General features: G+C 43.3%; 1 protein-coding gene across 1 annotated transcript; it reads right to left on the bottom strand.

Annotated features, from left to right (window-relative positions):
• Positions 1–497: 497 nt before the first annotated feature.
• LOC146170594 (uncharacterized) lies at positions 498–12,795 on the bottom strand. Its single transcript, XM_084586899.1, has 6 exons — positions 12,603–12,795; positions 12,430–12,530; positions 11,294–11,372; positions 10,226–10,311; positions 3,724–3,943; positions 498–599 (listed from the first exon to the last, which is right to left on the bottom strand). Exons 1-6 carry the CDS (start codon positions 12,793–12,795, stop codon positions 517–519), a joined length of 762 nt encoding a protein of 253 aa, XP_084443025.1. The 3' UTR covers positions 498–516.
• Between the last annotated feature and the right edge of the window lie 4,408 nt (positions 12,796–17,203).

Consider the following 17,203-nt stretch of genomic DNA (forward strand, 5'->3'; position numbering starts at 1 on the left):
CCGCATTCTTACAGGAACACAAAGGAGGTACTGCTATAGAAATACAGAAGTGAGCATCTTTTGCAATTTTAAAAGATTCAATAGACTCTTATAGTTTTCCTCATTAGAGCTTAGATTGATTACTGATGTTCTATAATTACTGTTTAATGAGTTCGAATAACTAATTGACCACTACATTCTTACAGAAGCAGAAAACAGTATTGCTATAGAGCTACTGTAATGAGTGTCTTCAATAATTTTTTCAACAGTTACTACCTAATAAGTTCAAATAATTAACTGCTTATTGCAGAGCATTGTTCCAACTCTTTGAAGTGACCCAGTAGACTTTCTACTAGTCTTTCTCATAGAGCCTGCAGTGGAGCTATTGAACAAGTTTCAATTGTGCATGTTAGTGAATGTGATCTGTGCTGCAAAACATGCAAAGACATACAATAGTTGTTCATGCAACCTTACTTTATTGCTTTATTTGCACGCAAGCAATGGTGGGAGACGGGCATTCGGGTAGTTGGCCAGCCTCTATTTCACCTCTCGAGAGAGCAACGATGAGAGGCTGCTCTTAAGGCGGATCGGGTCCGCGTTGAACTCTTGAATTGTGTAGCCTGCAAAAATTAACACACACATAGATGTCAGAAATTTGACACAGTATAAATTAACTTCACACATTTCACTGCCTCTATGATGTATGTGCATGCTGATAATAATTCTAAATACAGATTGTCAGCAGAAAGCTTCAACTAGATTCATAAGTATTGTGCAGTTTGCAGGCTTCTCTTATTTAGATGTAATGATAATCATAACATAAAATTATAAGCACTAAGATTTTGATGCCTTCAATTTGTTTATTAAGTTTACTGCATCGTAAATCATCCAGTGGACCTGTCATGTATGCAACACTTGCTGTCACTCACAGTGCACTCCACAAGGATTGGTCCTCTCGCTCTTTCTCTTCATTATCGCAATGCTCAAACTTCCATAACATTTAGCGCAGGTCCCATAGCTCCGTCACAACCTGTATACGGATGACATTACCTTATGGACCGCAAAGGGCAGTGATGCCCAAATCAAGGAGAGACTCCAGCGTGCAAGTGATATCGTAGTGAATTTAGCGGACCCCAGGGAGCTGCGATGCTCTCCAGCTAAGTCTGAATTTATCATATTCTGCAAAACCAGATTTCTTGCGCAACCATCACCAGCCATCGAACTTATAATATTCGTGGAGTCCCTATTCCTCGAGTACCCAAAATTAAAATCCTGAGCTTAACCTTACAAGAAAACGGCTTCGATGGTGACGCAATTCAAATGCTTCAAGGAACCACGCAGTAAATTATGCGACTCATCCGTTGCATTAGTAACCGCCACTCCGGCTTGAGGGAAAAGAATACTCTCCGCTTAGTACAGGCCTTTGTGTTCAGTCGCATAGCCTATATATGTTCTTACTTACATCTAAAGTTGGCTGAAAAAGAGAAAGTGGAGGCAATAATACGAAAGTGCGTCAAACAAGCAGTTGGGCTTCTCATTCACACAGCGACAGAGAGAGTCTTAGGTCTCGATGTTCATAACATGCTAAGTGAGATTATTGAAGTAGTCACCATCTCGCAATACGAACGGCCATAGGGCACATCAACTGGCAGATATGCATTCTGTCCACACTAGGCATGAATTATGAATGACAAGGCGGACTGACAACTGACCTTCCCAAACATATACGAGAGCCCTTGGTCATTCCATCGATACCTCAGAACGTGCACCCAGATTTCCAAGTAAACGTCGTGCAGAGAGAGCCAAATCTTTGGCCAAATATTTTCTTAATTATACATCAGTAGTGCATGTCAATTAAGCAGATTCGTCGCCTGGAAAGACGGTAGCTGTGGTTACCACCGAACATAGTGCAGTCATGTACATGTATATAGGGTATACAGAAAACGCAGCTATTGCTGTAGCCATTGCGGGATCCTCGGCAGAATTCATAGTCAGCGACTCAAAACTGGCGATACATAATTACACGTTGGGAAGGCTTCCCGTCAAGCAATGCGTATTGTGCAAAATTATCAGCCCTCACGGCGCATTCCCTTAATCAGCCTGCTCATGCCTCTTTTGCTGGTAATGAGGCGGCTCATAACCTAGTTCGAGAACTTTCCCGCCGAGCTGGGTCATGGAGCCCACCGACTCTAAAGTCCGACAAGGACAGGTTGTTTTCTTATAGAGAAGTCTTGCAGCATTACAGGTTTACCAGGCTCAGATTCCCTCCTCACACAAAACGCTTTCCAAACGCCATGCCAAAACATAACGTAAACTTCAAACTAATACCTATCCAAATCCAAAATTATGTTGCCTATATTGGGAAGGACTCTATTCAGACAAATGCAAAAATTCTGATGCCAGAGTCGATCAAAATCATATGATCTGGAAATGCCCACAATCCCTACCTTCGAGCCACTTCATACGCGACTCTTATCACTGGGAGGCTCAGCCATGGCACAGCCGGGGGACATAGATAAAGCTCATCCAGCTGGCTGAAAACGCCGCCGCTGCTCAAGGGATAGCGGCCATCGTTTAAGTGGGGGTGGCCATTGGGGTCGCTCGTCTGTATCCGCTGGAAATAGTTTCCCCACCACTACTAAGCCATATGCTGGTTAATCCACCAATGCCTTTTTAACTGAGCTCTGCAACCACTTATTCAGCGTTTTGCGAATGCTGTTTGGGATATAAATTCTCACTGAGTCAAAATATCTGTCTGGTTTTCTTTAGATTTTTTGCAGTGCTGAAGAATTTTTATTTCAGTGCAGCTGAGGTTCCACGTCAGCGACAGTTCAATGTTCATTCACTGCACAAAATGCCAGGCAGATGAATTTTGCTTTTCACTACGCAGTGTAAAGGAGTAGTATCTTCCCTCTTAAGTATCAGCAAAAAATACTGGGAGAGATAGGAAGGTAGCGAAAAATCGGCAGAAATGAGCTATCTCACAGGTACATGTCCCTGCAGTGAAAATTTAATTCGAAGGCAGTCCACGCCTGAAAACACGATAATCTCATATCATACACCCTGTGTAGATTGAAATCCTTATTCAAAACAGCTTTTTAGAGATAATTTCTGAGATAATTTCTCCCCGAGATTGCACGACGATTGACAAGCGCTACTACCAACTGTTTATTAGCGCATGCACACACCCTAATAAACACTTGGTAGTACCGTTTGTCAATCGTCGTGTGTGTTTTCTTTCCTTTTGTCCCCGTCCAAGTTTTTGCGCTAATTTCTTCTTAAATATGCAAAACCAACTAGCCCGACCACACGCACTCCTCAAATTCTTTATGTTTAATTACTTTTACGATATCTTTACAGCGTCATATTTTTGCGCCATCTTTAGCACAAGAAAGGTACCTGTTTTTGGCATTTTGTTCCAAGGTTTCAAATCAGCACTTTATTCTGGAGGTAATATTTAAAAAAGTTCAATGGTTCGTTCTAACTACTAATTCCCATCTACCAGACCACCATCTACAACGCTGAGTTTGTTTCTTCTGTGTAGGACAGAGGGAACAGTAAGGCTTTCAATTCTATGCAGATCAAAAATAATAAGGTCTGCCAACATACGAGCATGCTTAAGCTCAGTTATGTGAAGTACGCATAGCTAACTGTTCAATTGCAAATGCACGCAAGTATAAGGCATGGAAGAAAAACTTAATCAATGCAGAAGTTTGTAATTTAGGTGACAAAGAAATGACATACCAATGATGGCACCAACTTTCTTCTGGTCCAAAGCCTCCCTCACCACTGCGTCAGGATGGGCATTTGATTTACGCCCAAAGAGAGACTTGCCGCGGAGTTCCTCCGGTGTAAAAAGCTGCCGCAAAAGCCCTCTCGCAAATTTGGCTGGGGCTCCTGGGCAGCTGCCACGCAGCCTGGCCAAAGCCGTCTCCTCTACTTTCACGCCGCCCCCAATGTCCACCTGGGAATGAAAATTTAACTTGAAGTCATGAAAAGGCAACCTGCAAATTATAAGTGGAATCGCTATTTACAAATAAGAGCATTATATAAAACCTTCATTTTCCTTTGAACAAATAAGGGAAAACTAAAGCTTTATAGTGGGTGTTCATGTGATAACGCGAGTGCGATTCTGTAAGCACGTAGCCATAAGCAGGTTAGGTGTGCCACGCTGCCTTTGTTGCTTCATGTACAACAAAAAGGTGGCAACTCTGATATTACTGAATAGTTCCTGTTCTTGTAGTGGTCATCATCTCCTTTATGAGATCAACCACTTCCCAGCCGAATGGACTTCAATGCATGAGGTCAAATGGGTAGCCTTCATTTCAGCCAAGTTCACAGAGGCATTTCATCATTCCATTATACTGTATAAGAGCCTCATACAGCAATGTGCTAAACTAACATCAAACCACCAAGCTGGCTTGCAGCTGCAGGCAAGGCTTCTGAAGGCACTTTACCAGAGACAACACAGCACAATTGAGCTTTTCTGAAAACTTCAAAGTTTTAAGAACAAAAGGCAAAGAAACCTGGATTACACAGATTAGGCATCATTCGATTTTTGCTTAGCTCCAATTTACCTCTTTCCATCCTCCATCTCTGCTTTCTCCTGTCTGGCCTTATGGCAGCTGTTAGCAGAGACATGCGTATATATCGTTATGTCACTCTGGATCTCGGTATTCTTACCTGGGTGTATCCCAGAATAGTATAGGGATGTTTGCATTTTCTTTTGGGACAAATTCGCAAGCTCAAGCTCCATTGCCTGCATTTTAAATGTGCCTGCTCTCTGCTGCGAACTCCCGATCACGTTTTCCAGATTCTTTGCATGTACGAATAAAACTTCCAGTACAATATTAGCTTCCAGATGCCACTGACTGGAGATATGTTCTACGTTTTCCAGTGATATTTCACCAATAGTATTTTGGCACAATGTTTGCTTTAAGTCGATTGCCCACTTCTTGTCTCACCTGCCAGCTCTAACCACCATTGTTCATGCTGAAATAAACCTAAGTTATACACCTGGCATACAGTTTTGTTACAAATATAATACACCCTAACTTTCAAGCAGAAAGGTAAACTGATGCAGTGACACTGCCTGCGCTGGATGACTTAATTCAGTGGGAACAGTAGAAAACAGAATTAAGGACCTTCGAAAACTTCTGAAGCAAACAACATGCTCTAGCGGCATCCACTATGAGACCAATTTATTGAAAGCAGGTAGCTTGAATATGAACAGTATATAAAAAAACTGTAAAAATGGCAGGAAACCAGGAAGGAAACCGTGAAGAGAAAGAGAGAGGGCAGGAAACAAAGAACCTGATGGATCTTGGTGTGTGCCACATCACTGTGGGTTTTCCCTATATCTGCTCCTGCATGTCTTATGCTGTTCTGTCTGAGGGACACTGCTAGTCGCCACTCAGCTTGCCTTTTGAGACATAAAGCAGCTGGCTTTTTTTTTTGCAAAAAAATTAAACAGTGTATCAAAATTTAGGGACCTTGAAAGGTCTTGAGACATTAAATCGAGGGTATTCAATGATTTGAAGGGCATTTCTGAATCCTGCTCAACATTTTATACAGCTGTTGGAGCTTCCCGAGCATAAATGTTTGTAACCTGTTATATAGATAAGGCTGCTGCTAATACTTTGCATGCATAGATCCAGTTGCATTTCAAAACATAAATTGTAAAAGGAGGGTTTAAAACAATACATAACTGGGACACACTAACTACTTCTAGTCGGAAGCAATTAGAGTGTTAGCGTCAGTGCCTGTATACGTGGCGCTCTTCACGTCAGTGCTACACAGTCAAAGATTCTTTGGAGCTGATAGCCTAATAATATTAGCATTTAGTCAAGAACCGAATATTGTCGCAATGAAATGGTGTAATATTTCCACAATACTTTCGGCAGCATAGAAAACTGAAATAAGTTCTTGGTAAGGGCCACCTCGCACTCACAGCTATGATTCACATGTGCTATGTATTTTCAGACTATCATTGAAACCACAATCATGATCCACAGAAACCTTTTTCTATACCCACATGACCTCCTTAGTTCTTATTTAGAGAAACTTGGGATGGAAAGGGCAGTATATCTTGATTTAATTGCGAGAAAAGTGTCCAGATATTGTTTCAGTTCAGGCAGTGCCATTTGTTTAAAACGTCCGGCATGTTCCTTTACTAAAGGAACTAACTAAGCGGGTCTGTGCTCTCTGCACTAATTGGGTGCATAATAAGGTTCTGACTCTATCCAGGAAATCTGACCAAAAGAATGCTTTGTTGCATCTGCTGTGCCTCATCTAAAGCCTTGCTTTTATATTTCTTATCTTATGTCTTGAAGGAACAAAGAAGAAACTCGCTGCAGTGTGCAGTAAACTGCCTAAAGGCATTGTGTGTTGATGAGCACAATGTATTGGCTGAAGTCTCAGGTTGTGCTTCAGCATATGAGTACAAAGGTTTACTAGTAATAAAATAAGTATAAATAAGTGCAAGTATTTTGTATAGTATGCATATAAATCCTTTACATCTACGCGCAGTGCCTCGATTTAACCATTCCCCTTACAAAAATGCATGTAGGGTTTCTATAGAAATTCGAAAGCGTTGTGTCAATACACGCTGTTGAAAGTCTGTCGATAATCGGCAACATCTTGGATGATGCAGTGTTGACCTCTTGTTGAGCGCTTATGAAATAGTGGCCCATGTGTTTCTTAAGAGCGCTTTTGGAATTCGCGCAACTGAAATTCTGTTGATTTCAGGCTCAAATGCTTCAGAAACTCTGCAAGTGACGCTTTTTGATTTTCTGCTACCTTTCCACTCCTGAACAACAGAAAATAGTACACGACCATCGGTTTGCCAGGAGCAGACACGAGGTGATTTTCATTAATGCAAAAGTAGTACAGTACATCTCCTAGCTGCGATAAGTCACCACATTCTATGTTCTGCCCGACCAATCAACAATCCTGTCTGATCAGTGCTGGTTAATGATAAGCATAGTGAGGCATAAAAGAACAAAACAGATCTTGATCTTTTAAGCCCCATTATACTTACTCACTCATTAACCTACACTAAACTGACTAAATTGTTGATTGGTCGAGCAGAACATAGAATGTGTTGACTGACCGCAGCAAGGATATGTGCTGTGCTACTTTTGCATTAATGTAAACCACCTCATGCCTGCTCCTGGCTAACCGTTGATCACGCAGCATTTTCTGTTAATCCGCAGCGGAAAGGGAACACAAAATAAAAAATGCGCGTTAATGAGAAAGAAAAAATATGCATCTTTGGTAAACCCATAACATGAGCTGGGTTGTTTATTTGCTTTATTTCAATTCATGTGCAAGGTATGACGCCAGGCTGTTCTTTGCGTAAAACGCTGATACGTCCGGGAACTCCTCGCATGTGATGCTGAAATAAACAATATAAATCATAATTAAACTGCGGTATATACTAACCTAAAAATAGAGCAAAGGCATTTGTGCGCTGCTCCACGTCATAGCTCAAGAAATTTCTGGTCTAAAATGAGTTGTCACTGTCTTTCACTGCTTAGACGGCATCGACCGCCGCCTCCACAGCTCGGCAGCACTACCACATCGTTCATTTCTCCCTGATAAACAATATATGCTGCTGTCAAAGATCCCATTGTGAATATAAATAGCAAAGCGCAGGTCACAAGCATTACTGCCCAGAAAACTTGAAGCAAAATTACCAACTATAGGCACTAAAATGAGTGGAAACAAAAACAAACACTGCAAAAATGGCGGAGCTGCACAGATTCAATAATCCACAATGTGTGACAGAGGCATATTATGATCTCGATAATGTGTCCGTCTCAGCGCGAGTAGCGTATCGAAAGTGTACAGCACTGTGCCGAACAATCCGTCAAAAACGGTCACCGGTTAAAAAAAAAGAAAGAAAATGTCGCCATTCCAGCTGGCGTTCCATCGGCCCCAGCGTCCGCGTAGAGACAAGCCTCGTTCTCTCTCTCTCCCCCTCCTTTTTTTTCCGACGAGGCTGGTTTGTCTGCTAGAAATATTTACATGCGGGCTTCACCTTGTAACACACACTGTACAAGACTGGCACAAACACGAACAGGAAAAAGTAAAACACTCACCAAAGTGCAGACGCTCCCTCCTCCCGCGCCGGCTTTTCGCTTAGAATCCAAAATGCCTGCGACTGTTGAACTTCTTAAACACGTCCTCCTTGCGCAGAAGCTGCCGCCCAAGAGCGGAGTCCTCCGAAGACTTAAATTCGTACGTTCGCGCTCCAATTTGAACAAAACGATCTTCGTGATAATCACCAGCGAAAAACCTACATACGGTGCTTCGTTCACAGTGCAAGATGCGACCACGGTGGCGGGAAAAAGCCAACTGAACTGGCACATCGCCGCACTCAGCGTACCCGCGTCTGCGTGCAAAGAAAACGGGGCGCAGAAGAACAGCTTCGGTGAAAAGCCGCCACCTCCACTGCGCGACTGCTGAAGCCAAGGTCATCTCCGTGAAAACAAACCACGGAGAAGGCACAGAGCGGAGACCAAGCGGGAGCAACCCCTCCTCCCTCCCCCCTTTTTCCCCCCAGCCGACAGGAAGCGACCCTCGACCTCTCCGGACATGCTGGCGCCGTTCGCGGGGCACGGGGGAAGTGGGATGCGGACAGAAGCAAGGCGGCGGCCGAATGCGTCCTTGAAAAGAAGAGTCGCCGTTAGAAGACGCATGCAATCTTGTTTTTTTTCTTCTTTTTTTTTTCATGCGCGAATGTTTTTGCTATGCGTGTTAACTCTATAGTATCCGTGGGATCAATCGGTGATTATTAGAACCCCTCAATGTTTAAAGCGACTTCATTTTAGCATGGTGTCCACTTTAAGAAAGGAAAGAAAAGAAAAAATTACAGTAAAACTCTCCAAAGACATAGAGCGGTGGAGGATTCCAATACAGACTGCACCTCATTTTGCGGCAATAAGCTACGGGCAAAAATACCTATGCTTGGGCAGAATGTCAGACCCTGAAGCATATATATAGTGAACTTTGGAACTGGTTTAAAAAAGCTCTGTCCTGCCCTACATGGTAGGTTCAATCTAGGATCCTGTTTGTTAGTATGATGACTCACTGAACTTGTTTTATGATAAATATAAAATATGTCCTACCACTAAAGTTACCTTCTGCGACATACAGAAGCTGATCCATTACGGATTCTGATTGACATTCAACGATGTATTCCATCATGAAGTTTTTAGGGCATATTTTCACTGTGTTGCGAAGCTTGAGCTAAGTGTGCACCGTTAATATGTACTTTTATATAACATGAACGAGCACGCAACTGCATGCTGCTCTTATATTTCCCTTTGCAGAATGTGGCCAATAGTTGATTACAAGTGAGACCAAAAATTCATAACAAAATTGTCACATCATGCTCTTATCATTTGTGCCTAAAACTACTTAAAAACATGGGTCAGCATGAACAGTACACGCTAATTGTTCGTGAACGTTGAAAACTGACAACAAAAAGCACATAGAAAAAATTGCACAAAAAGTCTATTGGGTAGAACACAATGAAAATTCTGTTGGCCCTGTAAAGATTGCATTCAGCTGGGGTTGAATGTCTATCGAAATTCAATAAATTCAAAAGGCGGTCAATAGTCCAACAATAGAGTTTCAAAACTCATTTTTGTAAGGGCCGTTTACGTGGGAGAGCATATGACTGTTTGCTAAGCTGCTTAAATCCATGCTTCTTTGAACTTTCGATGAGGATTGAGCGCTTAATTACCAGGTGAATGATATATATTTCAAGAACACATCCTAACTGCTCTTAGTAGGCTGTGATATCTGATATATAGCAAGCTTACTGAATTGAAAAAGGGATTCTTCAGAGAAATAGGCTTCAGTTACATATTTCGCTACACAGTGTGAGCCGCAGAAGCCTATTGCCACATGCTGCTGTGAGGCACTAGAGTCGAATAAAATCGAAGAATGAATTTTCATTTGCCCCGCAAAGGATGATTTCACACCACGCGATTTTGTTAAGCCTTGGTTAATCATTTTGCATTTGCTGCCCGCTTGCAATAACATGTCAGAGTCAAGAAGATTAACCACGAAATCATGCAAATCGGCTGGTGCCATGAAGGGCTCCAGCCCTCCCCAGCTCCATGGAACATGCCATGTGAGAGAGATATGTATATAAGGTATACAGGCTTTCTCTAGACTGTCCGACTTACACATTTAAAAACTGTTCCAAGCTCAAAGATGTGAAGAACTTCCTTACCTGAGGGCACGGCCGCACTGAGTTCTTGTCAACCGTGTGGAGGTCCTCAACAATTTTTTTCAGTTCCTGTAGAACCTTGCGCGTCTCTAAAAGAGTAGTTCAGCAGAGGTATAGAAAACTGTAGTGAAGCAAAACAGCATATTTTGCAAGATGTTTTCAATAACATAATTACGTTCGTCTACCATATGGGGCTGTGCTGTAAAATATCAATCAGACACAGACACAACTCTACAGTGCTGCCCAAACTTTCATTCGCTTGGAACTCTATTTATAAAAGAGTGGATTTATAACCCGCCAATAAGTAACAACTGTAACGAATAAAGTTTGATTTTATTTAAAATTGGAAGATGCTTAAGCTTCATCTTAAGTGTAGAGGCAATAGTGCCTTTAACATCGCCTTTGCATTGCTAATCTTTAAAAACACGTTTTCGTCTATTGCTTTTTTTTTTTTTAATTTTAGAGCTATTAATCTAAAACACACGTTAGTAAGTCATAAGGATCACATGCGCTCTCTGGGGGCCCCTCTAATCACAGGACGGACCGAATCGCGAAGCGCTCTTGCAATTCGGTGTGACGTGACCCTACGTCAGTGATTTCCACTGCTTCGCTTCAGTCCGCGAACAGCGAGCGGTTCGCGCTGAATGCTCGCTGCGAACGGGCAGACCGCAGATCGGGGGTAACGTGGTCGATCGCTTCGCGTTCCGGTCCGTCGTGTGAATACACCTTATTAAAACACGCTTGGTACTGACAGCCCTTGGGGGCATATGAGTGGTGTGTTTCCTATGCACTGTCTGAATTCGGAATCAAAATACAATTTTTTTTAATTACTATTTCCTGAAGTACCTTCATTAAAGCAACCTCCTCACTAATTTAGGCTTCATTTGGACCCTCCCCCAAATCACTGTTTACAATGTGGTTGTGAAGCTACGACTCTGTCAATCAATTCTGCGGAACGAGCTGTATACGTTATTACGTGAGTTATCAAGCTTGTTATGCTACCAGGCTGAACTGAAACTATAGATCATTAAATGTCACACCCCTTAACAGCACCACGAAGATATGACGTACCATGAACATCCTCCAGTTCTTCAATTCTGCGCTTCAAAGCCCAAATTTCTTCTCTAGACGTCTCGCACTGGGAACAGGACTTTGGATGCAAAATATGAAACCAAGAAAAAATATGAAACTCCCCTGCAGCACTAATAATAGAAGAAACAGCAAAGAACACGTGTAATAAGACACAACACTTTTATGGCTCAGCTTAACCTAATACCGCACGGGACCTCGTATTCATCAAATACAAGAAAAAAAAAACAAATAAGCTGGAAATGCTAATGTATCAGCTTACAAACTGCTTGCTGTGTTACAATTTCTCGAAACATAATCCATGACTGGTAATTAATGCGAAGAATCAGTGGTTTAAATTTTAAAAACGCCTTTAAAAAATGGTGCCTCTCCTTCCTAGAGTTTAATTTTACAAAGTATACACCCTGTCAAGACTTGACAAGTTTAGGGATGCATTCGTACCTACAGATACAAGGTTCAAAGAAAAAAAAAAGACGACCATTTTACTAACACCTAATACGCCAATATGAAAGGGAGCAATCACATCGTACGCCTAAGCAAATTTTTCGTTTATGTGTGCACATAATTTGAAATTTCTATCTGTATGCTGTTGGTAAAGAGAAAATTGCTTTTATCAAAGCACGCAGAGTATTCTTGGCTTAATGCGGACGGTGTTTTTCCGTTCATATCGCTGCTACATAGTACGTCTGTGAGCATAGATGAATGTGGCGTTTGGCGCTTATAATACAGGCTGTTACAAATGTGCACTCACGGCAACAAAAAACTTGACCAAATTCAAAGGTTCAACGCAAAAGCACAACACGCTCTTACGTTTCACAGCGGTAGTTTACATTATCCTTCTTTTTAACAATTATAGATGTGTGTTGGCCGTCTTGCTAGAAAAAGCAAACTAACGTACGAGGGAATGTTTGACACTTCGATGCCAAACAGATATCGTACTACGCCTTTCACTCCAAGTAGCATATTTACATGTCCGCCACGCCAAAATATTACACCCAAATCAAGTACGCCTTAACTATTCCCTAGTTCATACCGTCTCACTGTTGCGCTCGATTCGATGACATCCACTCACATATGTTTCATTTACCGAGTACAAAACAGCGCTACGTGTCACTAACCTGGTCATTAGCACTGCGCGGTGTTGAGCTCTGTTGTGGCTCCGCTATGTCTCCTTCAGAAGCCAGCTGGGCACGTCTGCGCTCTAGTATGCGAGGCTTGCCTGGAACAAAATAGTCACGGCAAGGAGAATGACTCTGTAACCGCAAAGATGGGGAAAATCGCCACTACTTACCGATGTCAATTATTTTGGCAGGTGCTGCCTCCTCGCCTTCCTTCCAGTTCAACAACTGGACAGTGCCACGCAGTTCATTAATAGCGCCTGGTTCCGTCAAGAGACGGAAACCGACAGCCGCATCCTTCATTGCGCGGATAGGGTAAACGTCCCATTTCTCCTCGTCCATCCACTTCACGAGGACGTGATCCATATTGCTTTCTGTTGGAAGCCTATAGAAGCACTGCAGCAGGCAACCAGCTAGACGTCCCAACCAAACTCTGAGCAACGGCCAAGAGCGAACTGGCTTGGATTAGAGGACGAAGCCCGCACCCCCTTCGTTCCCACGGTCGAACCAATGCGCGTCAAGTCTCAAAAGCAACACACACAGAAAAAAATGGCACCTGTACGGCGCCGACTGGCCGGGCGCGCATCGGCAGAGGCAGACTGTGGATGTCGGGTTACAATGGATGTGTGCGCGCGGTGATATTCGATTCGCGCGCGCCGGATACCAAGCGGCCGCTTTCAAGGCGGGGGTGGCCTCGAGAAACGAAGAAAAAAGCTAACACACACTGTCTGAAGTTCACTGAACTTTCAGATGCGGTATTCGGTCTCGCGCACAGAGTGTACGACACGAGGTAGCTCCTCAATGTGCTCCTGTGCACATAGGTATTTCCTCTTTATAGTCACAGGACATTGTTTTTTCAGAAGCTCAAGCGACTAAAATGCCGTACATGAGAAAATATAACCGCTACTTATTGGACCCGAAATGTGAAGTACCGCTCAGGTCAAAGTATCGCTTTAAAAAAGCGCGCAGTTCTGCCAGCGGATGCCTCCACAAGAACGCTGTTGAGCAGGGCCGGGAGGAAGGCGATGTCACTGGTGAATATTTCTGCGCTGCCAGTAGCTCATCAAATGCATATAAAACAACAGCACGAACACCTCCAGACAAGTCAAGTAAAGAACAAACGCTGGAAGGGCGCATAGTAGCCACGATGAACCAATCCGAAGCCCAAATGGAAACTGAAGCAGAAGACCAAATTGAGAACGAGGCTGCTGACACGGTAGAATCGGGCAGCGACTCCGAGAGCGATGATGACACGCTTGGGAACTCATTCCCCGGCCACGGTCAGCACAGCGAGAATGTCAATGGCTCACAGCGTCATCCAACTGACATGGTAACCGCGGATTTCATTCTTGAATTACTGTTCCTCTGTAGCTATGCTGCTACTATATCTCCATCCCGCCAGGAGTACCATATTTTGCGTATTTAAATTGAATATAAATAGTGTCTTGCATGTAAAATTGAGTATGCTGAGTGTTTCGAGCATTTTTACAAGTTACCGTGAAAACACTCTCAGCCGCGGCGGAGGTAATTAATTGCCTACATTTATGCATATGTTCATTGTAACTATAAGCGTTTCAGTATGTAATGCCAAGAAGGGGACGCAGGTATTCAATAGCAAAAAAATGTATATACCACCGTAAAATTCCTAATTTCACTTTTGCGCGCCAATTCCGCAGCCCCCCCTCCACCGCCGCATCTCCCCGCTCCCTACCCTTAGCACACGCCAGTTCAAAATCACAATTGAATCTCAACTACCAAAAACATAGACAAAAACCTGTACGGCGCCGGCTCGACCGGGTACACACATATCTAAAGGCTGACGGCTGGCGTCGCATGACCGCCGCGATCGAGCCATACGATGCGCGCGACCAAAGAGCACATGGCCGCTGTCTAGTGGAAGTCGACGCCGAAGTGAAAAAAAAAAAGAAAATAGATAATAGATAATATAATAAATTGCGCGCCAAGACATGTCGGCGGTGGGCACTGATCACTTTGCTGTAACCTTGCTTCAGTGGTTGCGGCCTACAGAGAACCCCCAGCGCGGCTTCTCGATCGCCGACGTCGATCGTATACATGCTTCTAAGCTCGATCGGCGAGGTCATAGATAAGAAATAAAAAATAAAACCATGTGCACTGCGCTATTTACTTTTTTTTTTTTGCGGGAAAATTCTGTCGTCGCCTTGTTCAATTTTCATTGCCGTGCAGGAAAAACGCTCCTCCCCCCCCCCCCCCCCCCACTTCCCCCCTCTATTTTTTCGGTGGTTTCGGCGGGTTAGGGGGCGGGCGCTATTGAGGTGAAAGCAGTAAAGGGCCAATGGCGAATTCGAACCACATACAAGACTGTTGTGCGCACTGATTTTCGAAGTGAACCGTAGCGTTTTTTTTTTTCTCACAAAAACCAAAAATAATTTATTTGAATACTCTGGCAAATATTTTTGTCTACTCTTTGGGTTCTGGTTGTGTTCCAACAGGATCAACCACTTTATCATGGATCACCACTGACCAAGGCGGAGAGCATCCTACTTGTCATGGGCCATAGCCTGAGGCACTGTACATCAAAGGAGGCAACTGAGAGTGTGCTGAAGCTAGTAGAGGCACATCTTCCACAAGGAACAGACTTTCCCTCAACAAAGTACAGTTTCTTCAAGAACTTCTCCATGAGCGACAGCAAAACAAAACACTTTTATTGCAGTGCATGCAGTTCATACATAGGTGCACTTGAAAAAAGTGCAATCAGTGTAATATGTTCACGCTGCAAGAAAGAGCATTGTGAAGAGAACTTAAATGCAGAGTCTTGCTATTTCTACACCCTCGATTTTGAATCCCAAATTAAGGATATCCTTGAAGAAAAGGGCAGTTGCCTTAAAATCCATGCCCAGACTTATGATGTTAGCGATATCACTCAAAGTGGTGCTTACCACAAACTGCCACTCAAGCCTGGTGATCTCACTGTCACAATTAACACAGATGGTGTGCCACTGTACGAGAGTTCCGGTTTCGGGATGTGGCCACTCCTTCTTCAAGTGAATGAACTCGATTATAATGAGAGGATGCAAAGGCTGCTACTGGCTGGACTCTGGTTTGGCTCCAGAAAACCAGCGATGAACACATTTCTATTACCTTTTGTCCAGAAAATGAACAGCCTTTCATGTGAAGGCGTCACTTGGAAAGACTGTACGGGCAAAGAAAGAACATCAAAGGTGTTTCCAGGACCGTGCACTGTTGACAGTGTGGCAAGATGCGAGGTCATGTGTATGACGCAGTTTAATGGGGAGCATGGATGTGCGTGGTGCGAAGAACCTGGAGAAGTTGTCAACAAAGGTAGAGGCCACTGCCGTATTTACCCCATGCGCGCATGTGCTCCAAGCGTTAGGACACACGAGTCCTTTCTTAAGCATGCAAACAAAGCAAAAACACAGCCAAAGCAAATCAGCTGTGGTATTAAAGGGCTTAGCATTTTAACTATGCTTGCTTTTTTCAGCTTCAGTTCCAACTTTGTGGTTGATTATATGCATGCCGTTTGCTCGGGCTTCGTTAAAACAACAACAATGATGTGGCTTGAATCAGAAAAATGCAGAGGATTTCGAGTTCGTCAGTGCATTGAGGAGCTAAGTGCTAAGCTTATTAGCATGACTCCTACGTGGGAGCAGTCTCGCTTGCCACGGCCACTGTCAGAAGCGAGGCGGTGGAAATCTTCAGAATGGAGAAACTGGCTGTTATTTTACTCTCCAGTACTCTTGTCTGGCTATCTTCCATCAAAAAACTATTACAACTGGCTGAATTTTGTTGAAATGATGCACTGCATGTTGGCTCCTTCAGTTTCAATGGAGACAATTGGGGTCTTGAGGACAAAAATGAAGAAGTTCCTAAAAGAATATGAAATATTGTATGGCAAGGAAAGCACGACATACAATGCTCATCTGCTTATTCATCTCACTGACAGCATACAGCAATGGGGGCCCTTGTGGGGATATTCCCTGTATCCATTTGAATCCATGAATGGTAAGCTTGGAAAGTTTGTTTGCGGGACCAGGTATGCTGAAATTCAAATCATTGATAAGTTCTGCCTTTTGTCAGCACTCCCTAAACTTTGGCAGCACGTGTCTGTGAATCAAAAAGAAAGTGGTATAAGTAATCAATTTTGGACTCTTATAAAGGGCTATAGCTTGAGAAAGAGCTATACCAAAGTTGGTGCAATAGTGCTTTATGGCAGAGGGACGTCATGTAGTGGGGCGATTCATTTCAAAAAGATGAGTGTAGGGCATTTCTGTTTCTGCACTGCCGACCTTGACAGATCTAGAAGATGCAACTCTTTTGTTCAATCTGGGCCGACGTTTGGACGCATTCTTGATATTGAGGTTGTATGCGGCTGCACAGCAAAGGGTTGTGCTTGCGACCACCAGGCAGCAAACATCGGTGTTAAAATTGAGGTGTTCACGGTAAGGCAGGACCTACTGGCCAGTGTCAACGATGCTAATAGCTTCACACTTGTGCAGGCAGAACCTACAGGTATATTTACAATGGTGTCTGCAACATCCATGAGGAAGTGCATGGCCGTTAAGTGTAATGGAGAAACTTATTTGTGCTCTTTGTCAGAAACGATGGTTCTGGAGGCTTCGTGAATTAATTTTCCGTGTTGAACAAGCAGGGCATGGAATTTTGTTCCTCGAAAGTATATTCACTATCTGAAATCTCACTTTCAATCACCCAAATTCCGGTGCAACCAAAGAAGCACGACAACCATTGGATCTATGCATAGATCATAGGGACCCAA

This window comes from Amblyomma maculatum, unplaced genomic scaffold (genome assembly GCF_055883805.1).
Source record: "Amblyomma maculatum isolate TAMU_Amacu unplaced genomic scaffold, ASM5588380v1 scaffold_151, whole genome shotgun sequence".
Taxonomy (NCBI): domain Eukaryota; kingdom Metazoa; phylum Arthropoda; class Arachnida; order Ixodida; family Ixodidae; genus Amblyomma; species Amblyomma maculatum.